At 55.2% G+C, this 13527-nt stretch overlaps 2 protein-coding genes across 5 annotated transcripts in view; both read right to left on the reverse strand.

Annotated features, from left to right (window-relative positions):
• The window catches only part of PLCG1 (phospholipase C gamma 1), a 50043-nt gene extending 49476 nt beyond the window's left edge, over positions 1-567 (reverse strand). For all 4 annotated transcript variants that reach the window (XM_074843044.1, XM_074843042.1, XM_074843043.1 and 1 more), the window contains exon 1: positions 305-567. In XM_074843044.1, coding sequence (XP_074699145.1) covers positions 305-506 — 202 coding nt within the window. In that variant the 5' untranslated portion in view covers positions 507-567. The remainder of the gene's footprint in view (positions 1-304) is intronic.
• Positions 568-7524: 6957 nt separating this feature from the next.
• The window catches only part of TOP1 (DNA topoisomerase I), a 67712-nt gene continuing 61709 nt past the window's right edge, over positions 7525-13527 (reverse strand). Inside the window, exons 16-21 of the mRNA XM_074842883.1 lie at positions 13004-13072; positions 12257-12371; positions 11437-11564; positions 10251-10345; positions 9324-9473; positions 7525-8926 (exon numbers count right to left, since the gene is read on the reverse strand). Of these exons, the coding sequence (XP_074698984.1) occupies positions 8824-8926; positions 9324-9473; positions 10251-10345; positions 11437-11564; positions 12257-12371; positions 13004-13072 (660 nt within the window). The 3' untranslated portion in view covers positions 7525-8823. The remainder of the gene's footprint in view (positions 8927-9323; positions 9474-10250; positions 10346-11436; positions 11565-12256; positions 12372-13003; positions 13073-13527) is intronic.

The raw sequence follows: 13527 nt of genomic DNA on the forward strand, positions 1-13527 counted from the left end.
CCCCGGGCAGGGAAACCGGCACCTCCCGCGCCACCCCGAGCTGCTGCGCGGGGAGATGCCGGGCACGGAGAAGCTGGCCTTCATTATTTATTCGGTTATTTACTTATTTTCCCTTCCTCCTCCCCACCGAGCCCCACGCCGCTTTCCCAGCCGGCGAACGGCGGCTCCCGGGACGGCTCCGGCCGGGCCCACCCCGCACCCATCGCCCCGAGGGATCCGGAGCCCTTTTCCTCCCCTTCCCGCTCGGGTTTCCCGGCCGTCCCCGTGTGAGTGTGAGTGCGAGTGTGTGTGTCCCCGCACTCACCGGCTCCCTCGATCTTCTCGGAGCCGCGGCTCCAGGTGACCTGCCGCGTCTCCAGCTTCACCTGGAAAGTTTTCCGTTCGGGTCGCTGCGACTTTTTAGAGTAAAAGAGGGTCATGACGGTGCCCACCTCCAGGCTGCGGCAGAGGTGCGCTGCCTCCGCCTCGCTGGGCGCCCCGGGGCCGCTGCCCGGCCCGGCCGCCATCAGCGCCGCGAACAAAGGGGAGCGGGAGCGCCCGGAGCGCCCCCGCCGCCACCGCCGCGCTCCGCGCCCGCCCGCGGGGGGGGAGGAGGAGGAGGAGGAGCGAGGAAGGAGGAGGGAAGGCAGGGAGGGAGGGAAGGGAAGGGGCGGGGCACGGCCCCTCGCCGTGGGGCGGGCACGGGGCGCAGCACACGCAGCCGCCCCACGCCTGGGGCCCACGGGGGTGCGCACCCCCCCGGGGTGACCGGGAAGGCCACGCACTGCCCATCTGTGGGGTCCCGGGGTGCCAGCGCGCACCCCCGCGGCGTGACACGCGTGGGGGGGGGTGTGTGGAGTGCGCCCAGGGGCCCGGCGCTCCGTACCCCACAGCGCGCCCGGGGTACCGGGGTACCCTGCACCCCACCGCATGGCACACGTAGGGCCCCGCTGCGCCACGCACCCCACAGCACAGGCCGCCGTGGGGCCCTGGCACCCCACAGCGCAGTCTGCGTGGGGTCCCGGGTGAGCAGCACACCCCACGGCGTGACACGTGTGGGGTGCCAGGGGCGCCGCATCCCCCAGCACCGCATCCCACGGGCCGTCACCCCGGTGCGTGGCCGTGGGGCCGAGGGGCTCAGCCCCCCACGAGCCTCCCGCCACTACCACCCCCTCCCCTCGTGTCCACCGTTGGGGGTGAGCGGGCACACGCAGGGACGTGGAGGTGAGCAGGGCACGGGCAGGGCCGCAGCTGCCCCCGGGAGCCGCTCTCCTCTCCCTGCCCTCCCGGGGACACCCCCAGCCCCGCTGCGCTGGCACAGGCCAAGCAGGGTGGCTTTTCCTGGGGACAGTCCCCTCCATCTGGCTGGCACCGTGGCACGCGTGGCCTGTCACCAGAGCCAGGCCTGTGGCTGCCGCAGCTTCCTCCCCGTAAATCCCGGTCGGACCTGCACGGACAGCGGGACAGGGTTTGCGGGGCGGCCGGTGGCATCCCGTCCCCGGGGCTGTGTCGGGAGCCGGGGGTCGCGGGAGGCCCTGGCGGGAGACCACACAAAAGCGGGGTTAGCGAGGGGATAAGGGTTGAATTGGGAAGCGTTTCAGGGCGGTTTGCTCCATTCATGCGGTTAAAGCCTGCAATTTCCCTTTCTGCACCGCCGGCCTTCCTCCCTGTGCCCTCCTCCCCATCAGGGTGCCCCGGGGCGGGCAGGGCGCTGGGCTGCCCTGGATGGGGATGGTGTCCCGGGCCCGGTGCTGACACCGAGGTGCGGTGGCAAGTCCATCACCCATCCCGGCAGGCGATGGCCAGGAGCCGGCCTGCCCAAGGGCGAGCGTGGCCCTGCCGCAGGAGAGCATGAAAGGGAGAGGTTGGAGGGGATGTACCCCTATATATGAATGCACAGATGTATGTATAGATGCGTATGTATACCATATATACATACACATACACACACACCTGTGTGTTTGCAGGCCTGTGGCAAGGCAGCATGCAGCTGAGCTTCCTTATCTCACCCTCCAGCTCATGGGTGGGTCTGGAAGGGGCATCCTTTGCTAATTGAGGTGCTCATCACTGAGTGCACCCCAAATGCGAGCAGCTCCCTCTGTCCTACTGCTTAACCTGCCTTCAGAGGGACACCCATGAGCACAAGCGTGCACACACATGTGCAAACACACTAGGAGCCCTATAAGGTTCATGGGATGTTTAGGATCCTACCCAATGGCCGGGCATCAAAAAGGCAAGGACAAACGCACTGGGATAAGAACCTAAACCTGCCCTTATAAAAAGGACACTGGGGACATGCTCAGCTAAGGCAGAGCTGCTGGGAGCCCCTGGGGCAGGGGCAGCACAGGACCCACAGGACCCTCTGCCCCGCTCCCCTGGGGTGAGCGGCTGATGGGGAAGTTGCTCCTTGCTTGTGTGACAGCCTCGCTCAGGAACGGCAGGAAGCAGCCGGCTCCCAGTGGTCTTAAAATAGCTGAGCATTACAGGCACACCCTTGTTTTTGAGGGCAAAACCTGAGAAGGGAGTGTGGCCATCGAAGAAACAAAAAAGGTAACTCCCTCACTCCCAAACGCTGTCTGGTCATGGTGATGGAGAGCACCCGTCACAGCCTCTCCCCAGCCCCGGAGCCCTGAGTGGCTGGGGCTGGCACATGGAGGTGGTTGTTTGCGGTGAGGTGTCTGTGATGGCTATTTTTTCCCCCCTGAGTTTGACTACTCACTTTTTAGCCCTTCATTAACTCTCCATGTCCACAATGCTGCACGCCGAGGAATTTCACAGTTTAATTTGACAGCGCGCAAACCCACTTTTGTCTGTCTGCTGCCTGCCGGCCTCGTTCTGCGGTTCCAGCTCCTTCACCTGCCAGGCTGCGGGCAGCCGCCCCCCCAGCCCCTCAGGGCAGCGGGAACTTCCATCACACCCCTGTTACTCTGTCCTGCACTACCTGCCCGGGCTTTGGTCCGCAGTGGGTCAGATGTGTTTTGCTTTTGAAGAAATTCCCCAGATCGTGTTTGTCACACAGCTGTGGAGGGTGGGGGGCGCTGCAAGTCTCCCCTTGCAAACACCTCTGGAAAAAGGGGTTTTTCCCCTCTGAGTGGCCCCAGCACGCAGTCCCGAAGCGTGGGGTACTGACCGCCCCGTATCCTGTGGGATTCATGGAGCAGCTGCATCCTCCGGCCGGGAACAGGCAGCAGGCTAACGGCCAGGTGACCTCCGGCTTAAGGACAGCTCCCGGCCTTGCTCAAGGGCTGGGGAGCAAAATCCAGGGAGCTAAAAGCCTGAGGCCACCCCACAGCTGAGTGCGGGAGGGTCCCCACAGCCCAGCATCCCTCTGGGAATGGATGCATCCCTCACCCACCCTGGGACTGCGCGTTGAGAGGAGGTGCCTGATCCTCATCCGAGCGAGTGGTACTCAGCATCTTGCAGTCCCCAGGAGAGATGCACCACTCCAGGTTATTTATTTATCCCTGTCTGTTCTGTGCTGCCTGGGGTGGGTAAACAAGAAACCAGCCCACGGGCTGAGAAAATCACCGTCAGGGGAAGAGCTTCCCCTGATCCTGCAGCGAGCAGGATCTGGAAAACCTGGAACATGGTGCCCAGCCACCTCCTGCCCCGGAGTGGTGTTAGCAGACACAGTGCAGTGCAAAGTGGTTTTTTGCTGGGGATGAAAAGCAGACCAACCCGGGGCCACAGAGCTGCTGCGGCTGCTGGCGAGGCGCCTGAGCGAGGAGCTGGGGCAAAGCTGTGCCTGCAGGCAGGGCTGCCACCCCCCCACCCCATCGGCATCCTCTTGCCCCTTCCAGGCATTGCAAGATCCCTCTGGATTACAAACCTGGCACCTGATGGGAAACCTGCTGCAGCTCCAGGTTCCCTGTCCCCGCTCCCTGCTGTCCCGAGGGGAGCACAGGCTTTTTTAATATCCTGAATTCACCTGGTTTCCATTTCCAACCCCTGAATCCTGTAAGACTGCAAGGGGGATGGGGCTGCATCCAGCGAGGTTTGCAGCCTCTTCTTTGGCTGTCGGGCCCTGTTCATTGGCTTGTGATGCACAAGATCCAGTTTCAACCTAAATTTTGCCCCCTCCACTGGTCACATCACCACTGCCTCAGTTTTCCTCCCTGCCAAACACAAGCTCTATTGTGGGGCAGGAAAGCTGTACCGGGGTGGTGGCACTGGGGCAGGCGAGGACCAGGTGCTGCCGTGGTGGGATGCAAAACGGGATGCGGCACATTTTGTGGGTATTTCTCTGTTTACACGGTGAGTCAACAGGATTTGGGAATTCTCCATTTAAAGTGTGGGATGTGTGGTCCCAACCCTGCTGTGCCACAGGCAAAAATACAGATTAAATCCTCCTCAGCTCCCTGCCCGGGACAGCGCCGGTGGCCCGTGCTCCCCAGCGTTCAGAGGGAGCCAAGTGCCTTTTCAAGGGCTGGTTTCACACCAACATACTTCTCCCTTCCACTGGCAGGGAGAGGCACAGCACACTCCAGCCTGGGACATCAGCCCGGCCTCGCACCTCCACGCAGAGCACGGCCCAAGGGCCACAACCCCCAGCCTGGCCCGGGCACCCCGCCATGCCCGGGGAGAAGGTGGATCTGCTGTCAGCGATGCTGGGGTGGGGGATCCCCCTCTGAGGGAGCACATCCCTCCCCACTGCGGTCAGCAGGGCAGGGAGAGAAGCACATTTTCCTGCTCAAGCTTAGGGTATGGGAATTTAATTCAACCAGGTCTGAACGTGGGGATGGAGGACTGTATAAATAGAAAGGATATTTTTACAGGCTGCATTGTTCCAGGCACGGGCAGGTCAGGAGCACAATGAGCCCCTTTCCCTCTCTGCTGGCATTTTCTCCACTGCACCTTGGAAAGGCACCAGAGAGTAAATGGTAACTCCTGCCAAACTGCGAGTTTTTGCAGCCACAACAAAGCGTCTGAAAATATCGCAGCGGGCAGCAGGAAGCCCTGCTCAGGGCTGGCTGCTGAGAGACTCCTGTGGCTGGTTGAGCCCAACCCCGCAGCCACCCTTGTGGGGTTTGGGAGCCCAGCAAGTGCTGCCCCAGCACTGGGGTACCTGGGAGGTGCTTGTGGAGGAGGCAGGGCATGTGTCTGCTCCAGGCTCCCCAAGGACACCAGGCCCTGGGCTGCTCTCCAGCGCCAGGGAGATGGATGCATCAATCAGCCTCATCGCCCGCGTGCCTGCCCAGCCTCCTGATCCTTCCCAGCCAGGAGGGGAAGGGAAGGTGCTGCTCTCACTCCGTCCTCCTCCCTGTGGAGGGCTGCAGGCTAATAAAAGGCAGCAGAGAAACCCTGCCAGGAAGAGCAGCTCAGGTCTCACCACATCCTGCCGCTCTTGCTCTCTGCTGCACCGGGCAGGGGTTTTCCCGGGACCAGGTGAGAAGATGGCCCGTGGGTGGCAAAGCAAACCGCTGCGGAGGTGCGCTTGCACGGAAACCCACGGTGAGCACTGGTCAGGTAGGGGTGAAGCAGGAAGGACCAGTGAGGCAGTGACAGACCACGCCCTTCCCAGCTAGGAGGAACACAGGACTCCCCTCTGCCAGCTCCTGGTCCACCATCTCCCCAGGAGGAGCCGAGGATCCCAAGCTTGTACCGCACAGGGGAAACCACCCCCTGCCCTCAACCCTGCTCCCTGCAGCTCCTTGTGCCAAGCAGCGCTTGGGCACCCGAGAGCAGCCCCACTTCCCCACAGCACCCTCCACCCCAGCAGCCCAGAGCACCCTCCACATGCAGCTCCAGCCCCAGCTCCTCTCTCCTCCACCACGGCCACCCCTGCTGAGAGCTCGAGCACTGGGCTGAATCAACCTGCTTTCAGCCAGAGCTCCCAGGCTCCTGAGCACATGCTACAGCCTGAGCACAAAGATCAAATGCTATGCAAAAAATTTGTGGACAGGCTGGACAGGGTCCAAAGCAGGGCCACTAAGATGATCAAAGGACTGGGCAGCCTGCCATGTAAGGAAAGGCTGAGAGAATTGGGTTTGTTCAGCCTTGAGAAGAGGCAGCTTAGGGGAGACCTTATCACCGTGTTCCAGTATTTAAAGGGTGGCTACAAAGGAGCTGGAGACTCCCTTTTTACAAGGAGCCACATGGAAAAGACAAGGGGTAACGGGTACAAGTGACTCCTGGGGAGATTCTGAGTGGACGCAAGAGGAAAATTTTTCACAATGAGGTCAGCCACTGGAATAATCTCCCCAGGGAAGTGGTGGATTCCCCAACCTTGGACACTGTTAAGGTTCAGCTGGACAGGGTGCTGGGCCATCTTGTCTAGACGGTGCTTTTGCCAAGAACGGTTGGACCAGATGATCCAACCTGGTATTCTCCAGCTACCTGGAGTAAAGCCCACACACTCCCTACACCCTTCCTCATGCTTCCTGGTGCACCCGGCTGCAGCATGTCCTGGCTCTCCTTGAGAACAGCCTCTTTGAAGGCACAGGAGCTGAAACCCACCTTGCCACAGGGGCCCCCTGGCCCAAACAAGCACCGTTGCACCCCTTCTCCCTGCCAGAGGTCAGCCTGGCTGTGCCCCTCGTTCCTGCTGCCTCGGGTCACTTCCCATTGCACTAAAGCGATGGCCTCCACTTCCAAGGATGCTTGAAGGGCCCCAAATACAGACGCTAAGCCACATTCCTGACGCTCACACTAACTCACAAATGCAGCCGCTGAGTCCCAGGAAGCCGCATTACCCAGCCCCTGCAGCTGGGGGGGGTGTGGGCAGGCTCCCAGGCTGCCCCTGGACAGGGCTCCAGCAGGGACCAAGCAGCTTCTTACTAAAAGGGAATAAAATCCTTCAGGCAATTCCTGCTGGGGTTGGGAACAGGAACAGGGCAGTCCTGTGCCTGAAGAGCTTGGAGGGTTGGGCTGCTGGTATTTAAGTGCAGTTCCAAGGCAGTTTCCCCACACAAACCAACCCTGACAAGCACACACTGCCCTGCGGGGAGCACAGATGAGGGATCTGGGAACCAGGTGAGCTGATGGACCAGCTCAAGCCCCAGCACTGACACAAGCTCGTGAGCAAGCAGCAGGATCGCAGGCTGGTGGGACAGCCTGGTCAGCTCTTTGTGCCCCTACCAGGGCTCCAAAACACCCCCTTCTTCACCCACTGCGGGTCTGGCTCCGTGACCATACAGCCCTACTGCAGAGCCACCATGCCTCGACACAAGCAAGCAGCAGGGACTGTTACTCAAAACATTAGGGCAACGTTAGCAGCTGTGGGAAGCATCATCTCTTCCGAAAAACAGCCACAGCCAGGTGCTTCACTTCAGATCCCCGGCAGCATTATGAACCAGCTCACTCCTGACGAAGACACAACTGCTGGGTCAATCCCAACCCTCCTGGACCTTGGCATGGCCTCAACGTCCTCTATGCAGCCCCATCCAAGTGAGAAAGGTTCGAGCACCTTGCTCTGGAGGCAGTGCTGCAGTACGGGGGCTGCAGAGACAACGTGGTGCCAGGCCCACCAACCCCCCAACCCAGGGACCATGGGGACCTCATGGCCCAGGGCCCGAGGTGAAAGAACACACAGACACCAACACTCAGTTAAGTTGTAGGAATTTATTTTAAATAACCTACAGTTGATTAAAAGGGAATTCATGATAAAAATAGAAGATACTTGTTGAGGAAAGGCTGCAGGAAATGGTCTTCGCACACACACTACGCTAACAATGCCTCTAAGACTAATGATTATAGCAAAAAAAGGTTTCACATTAAAATTCTGCTTTTTAATTTTTTAAAATTTTTTTACACAATTACAAAAGAAAAAATAAAAGCCCTAAAATCTTGATTTTTTTCCTTTTTTGGACCAATGCTCATTTCCCTCGAAATTTATTGACCTGTGAAACTTCTTTTTACACAATAAAATCTTTCAAGTAAAAGAGGGGAGTGGGGCTTAGAAAAAAAGGGGGGAAAGGTAAAACAGTCTGACAAACCTAAAAAGTAGATATTCTTGACGTGTACAGAGCATGTTCAGAACAAAGGGTGATGGGAATGTCATTTGTTGCCAATTTCACTTGTCCTCAAATTCCACACGCATCTCCCCAACACACGGCCCCCTCCCCCCACCCACTCCCCAAATCTACACGATCTTTAAGATCAAGAAGAAAAAAACCTGTTTAAATATTTTAAAATAATTAAAAGAAATAAAAATTCACATTTAAAAAAGGAACACTCAAGTCAGGAGGCCGATTTCCCATCATGCTTTGCTCTGAACAAATGTGGTGAATATTGGTAATTCATGTTCCAATGCCACGACTGTTTCAAGTGACAAATTGAAAAAGATTTGGGTATATCCATGACTATAGTGACAGCTGTAACAGGTGCGTTGGGTTTCTTAAATTTTGTTTATTTGTTAAATTCTGAAATGGGGTGGGAGGGGGAGGGGAAGGGCAGGGGTTAAGGAGTCCATTTTCTATTAAAATATAGAAGTTATTGCAAAACCCTAACTGTAAAAACGCACCAATATAATTGGATTTTGTATACAGTAGCTAAAGATTCCCACGCTCTCAGTGTGATGGTGAATTTGCCTGGCGGAAGGTTGACAAATCCCCCATCCACTTGCCCTGCCTCAAGAGAAAAACCACACAAACCAGACAGCTAGAATTTGGATCTCTGAAACATTTTTAAATAAGTTGTCCATAGGACAACTGGCTCAGCTCCTTTAGGATATTTCCAGGTTATGCTTTCTGCAAGATGTTGGCTGTTATATCTGATGCTCACTTGCCCCTTTCCTCCCCCTTCCCCAGCATCCAAGGACAAGTAAGGCTCACAGTTTATCAATCTCCCTAAAAACCAGGCTACTCCCCCTTTTTTTCCCATAAAATTCAGCTCATTAAAAACAGGTTAAAACTCATAGTCTTCCTCTGCCATGTCGATAGCCCAGGCAAATTTCTCTCGTTGGGTTTTGTTATAAATCTTCTCTATAGGAATTCCCCACTTCTTACACCTGCAGAAGAGGAGACGCTGTTAGAGTCAACACAGCACAGGCACTCGAGCCCTCGCTGTGCAGCAGAGCTGCCCTGCTCTCCCCCGCCACTGTCCTAAGCCCTGCTCCACTACAGGACACACCACCCAGCTGAGCACCACCTGCTGTCAGATCCTGCAGGTTCTCTGACCCATCACCTCCCAGCATGGTGCTGGCCTTGGCTGGAATGTTACACTTGCCTCAAGAGACTCTTATAACTTCCTGAAACCATTTGAAGATATAAGGGAAGGCCACAGAGACAGACGTCTCTGGCAGCACTGGGGCACTGCTCTCAGCCACAGCCCTTGTCTGCTAACTGGGGGGGGCAAGACAGAAGTGATGGGGCGGTTCCTTCCAGCACACCCCAGCAGATGCTTACCAAGCAACAGAGATCCTGGGATCCAGATAGTTGAGTTTGGAGGTGCCCAAAGCGATCTGCTTGTTCTCCTCCCTATCTGTAGCCTGAACCTCCAGCTTCATCAGTTGCTCCTCAATCCTCTGCACTGCTTTCTTCTTGCTCTCCACTGTCCTGGGGTGGGAAAGAATCAAAAGATGTAATTCCTAACGCCCTGCTAGGCTTGAGATGGCAGCGCTGTGGGAACCCAAAGGGACTCTGCTCAAGGTAAGCAATGCCACCAGCCACAAAGGGCAGCTGTGTCAGCACAAACGGTGACACAAAACACTCAGCACATGCAATTAAGAACTGACATTTTCAAAGAGGCAGAACAGAAATCTGAAGCAGCAGTTTTGTTTTAAAGGATTGGAGGCAACAGCCTGAACTGTACTGATGCTACACCCACTTTAAAACCAGCCCATCTATCCCTCTGTAATAGTCATGCTGTGATTCTGCTTTCAGAGCTCTCGTAACTCAGCACCCCTGTGGCTATTCTGCAGAGCCCACACAGAGCCCAAGTACATTGTCTGCACCGCGGGCTTCCAATGGAGCAGAGCAGAACCCAGAAAAGTGCCTGTGCAATTGTGTAACTCCTGGCTCCCCATTAAGATGGCAATGCTGCACACTGGATCCATTGCTCTGCTTGGTCCTGGGCAGCAGGGCGGTTGAGCGCTGGCTGGTGCTCAGCTCGGAGGGCTAAGAGACACTGTGGAGACTAATCAGGAACTGCAGCGTCAGACCACCCTACAGTCCCTCAACTGGAAGGCCATTTCTTCATGCACAAAATAAAGAGGGGACAGGAAAGCCTGAGGAAGTCTTCCCAGATCTGGGGAAAACAGAATACAGGGTGAAGGACCTATTTGGAGTAGAGAGTACTGGGAGCATTGCACAGCCTAGTAACACCAGCCTTACTTTTTAGACTTCTCATCCCTCCGGACCTTGGCATCAGCTTTGGCGCTTTTCAGTTCTCTCCTGGCATCAGCTAACTGCTCCTTCTTGGCATCAATCTAGGAGAGGCAAAACCAGACGGCAGCACTGTGAACAAGCTGCTGACAACTGTGGCAGTCACCCCTGGGCAGCATGACCCAGGGAGTGACCACGTTCAGAATCTACCAGTGGTCAGACCCACTTCTGCAGAACAGTTAGGCCACTGGCCTTTCAGTTCGCTGCAAAGCCTGGTATGGTGAAATAGTCCCCTCAGAAAATATGGCCCCACTCATTTCCGAAGACAAGGTGGCGCTGGGAGCTTTCTCACACAGCTACAACCAAGCAGGTGAAGGAATTGGCTTGGCCTGGGCCTGGCCAACAGCCCCTCCAGGCAGCTTGTCTGCCTCCACTACCAACTCTCTGATAACATGGAAGGACAATCCCTGTTCCCTCAGCAGAAACCAGTTTTTGCCCCAAATCCTACAGGCTGAAAGTTGTTAAGGCTTCAGGCAGTTCTTCTCCAGTAAGTTTAGGATTCAGGGAGATTTAGCGTTTTGCAGCCCCTGTTCAACGCCCTTAAACACCCCCCCAAGCTCTAAGATCTAGGGTGAAGGCAGCCATGTTAGGTGTTACAGAAGCAGGGGACACTGCAGTGCCAAACCAGAAGTCCTTATTGTGAAGGTTATTCTAAAGCCAGACCAGGAACAGACCTAACCCCTTTGGACCTCATGGCCTTCACCAGAAACAATCTGCAAAGGAAGAGGTCAAGTCAGAGGGGCATAATGTACCACGTACACAGCCTGCACTGACAGTGGCCTGGGATTCATGCAACAGGAGTGGGGGCTCACTCTGGGTTCTTTAGGGGACACAAATCAGAGCTAGAGACTGATGCTCTGAAGTTTCAATGGCAGCAGATCACATAGCTATGGGATGAAGGACAGATGAAAAAGGTCCGGTCTTGGTCTTTACAAGTAAAAGACGACTCAGGTAAAGGTGTTCCTTTCCGCTCACTACTCTCCAAGCAGGCCCATTTCTGATGCAGCACTAACCAACTCCTGACAGGGAAAAGCAGGCTCTGCTTCTGCTTCACCCCAAGTGAAGGGAAACGTGTCTCCTGAGATGCAGCACTGGGAGCCCTGCCCCAACCCAAGAGCTGGGCGAGGGGGGGTACCTTGCTCTGCAGGTTCATCATGGACTTCTCGAAGGTCTTCGGCGGAGCCCTCTGGTGGTTACACAAAATGGCAACCGCTCTGTTGGCACGATTATAGGAAAGGATCTTCGCTGGGATGTTGTCGTCCGCTGCAAAGTACAAGCAAGCAGTGAACAAGTGGGTTCTCCAGGGCTGTGCAGCCCCAGCCATTGTCCCACCGACTCCGCAAGCTCACAGACACTGCAGAACTGACCTTCCCCTCTGAAGGGGCAGTCTCAACACTGCACTCTGATTACAGTTGTAAGAGCCTGACCACTTCCATCCTGGGCCCCAACTCTTTCTGCAATGGTTTCTTTGTAGCAACAAAGACAGGAAGCACATCCATGCTCAGAGCAGAGAACAGCAGGACCATACTGCTCAAGATACCTGGACTTCACAGATCCAATGTTCCCACTTTTACAGGCTAGCAGTTAGAGAAAGGTTATGAACAAGCAGCCAAGAAACACAGGGCTGTTACATCTGCCTTGCCTGCTACCTACAGCACTTTATAATTAACAGAAAGCAAATAAGAGATTTGGTAAAGGACAGGCATAAACTAGCAGGCACACTTCAGTGTGTTCACAAGTCAGCTCTGCCCTGCCCCAGTGCTGGGCTGCTCCACTACCCCAAAAGATTGTCTGGCAGCAGATATTTCGTCATACCTCAGCTGTCTGATATTTGTACCAGGAGAATTACAACAAGGAAGTGGTGTGCACATATAGGGCTTGTGGCTGAGCCAAGGAAGCCAGGTCTATATTGTGGGGTAAGTTCTGTTCCCGTCAGTGTCAAGCACAAGACTTACGATTAGTGAGCTCCTTGAGCTGCTGCTGTAGCGTGATGGAGGCATTGTAAGTACGGAATACCTTGGCTGTCAGTCCCTCCATAAGGTCTTGAAGGTGTTTATTTAAGATACTGGTCTAAGGAAGCAGAAAGGAGATGACAGTTAGCACCAGAATTGACCACAGCATTTGTGAAATCTCTGGACACACGGCTGATGAAGACGGCTGAAGCCTAGCGTATTCAGACCTAACCACAACAGAGTGGCCACATCACTGAAACCATAGGAAAAGTGAACAAAGAACCAACAAGTATTAGATTAGTATCAAGTACCACAAGTGGCCAAAAAAATTTTCTTCAGTGTGGAGGTTTTGGTTCCCAACAGGTAGAAATGTGCCTGTCCCATCCCAGGGAAGGTGCCCGAACCACCACAGTGCTCCCATAGAGCCAAATGTGAAGATAGGGATGGCATCTGAAAATCTGTCACCTCACACAATCATCATCTCTGAACTCTGAAAAAACCTCCCCAAGTCAGAGCCAGCCAGGCTCACCAGGACCAAAGCCCATTGCTTCAGGAACCTGTGGGCACAGTGGACAATACAGACACCAGATTGAGACAGACTCTCACTGCTTTTAGGCTGCTCAGGACAGCTCTGGAAGAAAATCTGCCACTGAAACCATTTCTGGAACAGAGCAGCTGCTATTGTCTGGTGCACAGTGAGCCTGTTCATGGTGCTCTACCACCATCTCTCACCATTAACTACGTGCTTACATTGAGGCGGTCAAAGAGGTCATCCTCAGGCTGCTTGTTCTCCATGAACAGCTGGAGATTCTTAAACACCTGCAGGAAAAGGAAACCGGCAACTTCAGGCACACAGACCAGACAGCACTTGGTAGCAGTAATACATAAGCAAGCAACACTGCCAGGGAGCCACTTAAGCTGTTTTCAGGCAACAGTGACAATGCTGGATGTTGCTTCCCTGCAGACAAAGACCCACTTTTGTTGAAGGTTTCTTCCCAGCAACAGAAGTCCTGAGCATTCAATGCCCTTTATCCTCATCATTTAGATCAAAACTGGAGGAGACCCAATTCTGCTCTGGCTTAGATGCCTAACAGAGAAATAAACCCCAAAACTACCACCTTTCCCCTACTCTCCATCACTACTCCAGCCAAAGAGACCCCTGAGACATTTCACATGGAGTGAAGCTACCAAAACCCAACCCTTCTCATTGCTGCATTAAAGGTTTCATACAGTTTCATCCCAAACAAGTCTCACTGAGGTAGGGAGAATAATAA

The sequence above is a fragment of the Strix aluco genome, chromosome 17, assembly GCF_031877795.1.
Source record: "Strix aluco isolate bStrAlu1 chromosome 17, bStrAlu1.hap1, whole genome shotgun sequence".
Lineage (NCBI taxonomy): Eukaryota > Metazoa > Chordata > Aves > Strigiformes > Strigidae > Strix > Strix aluco.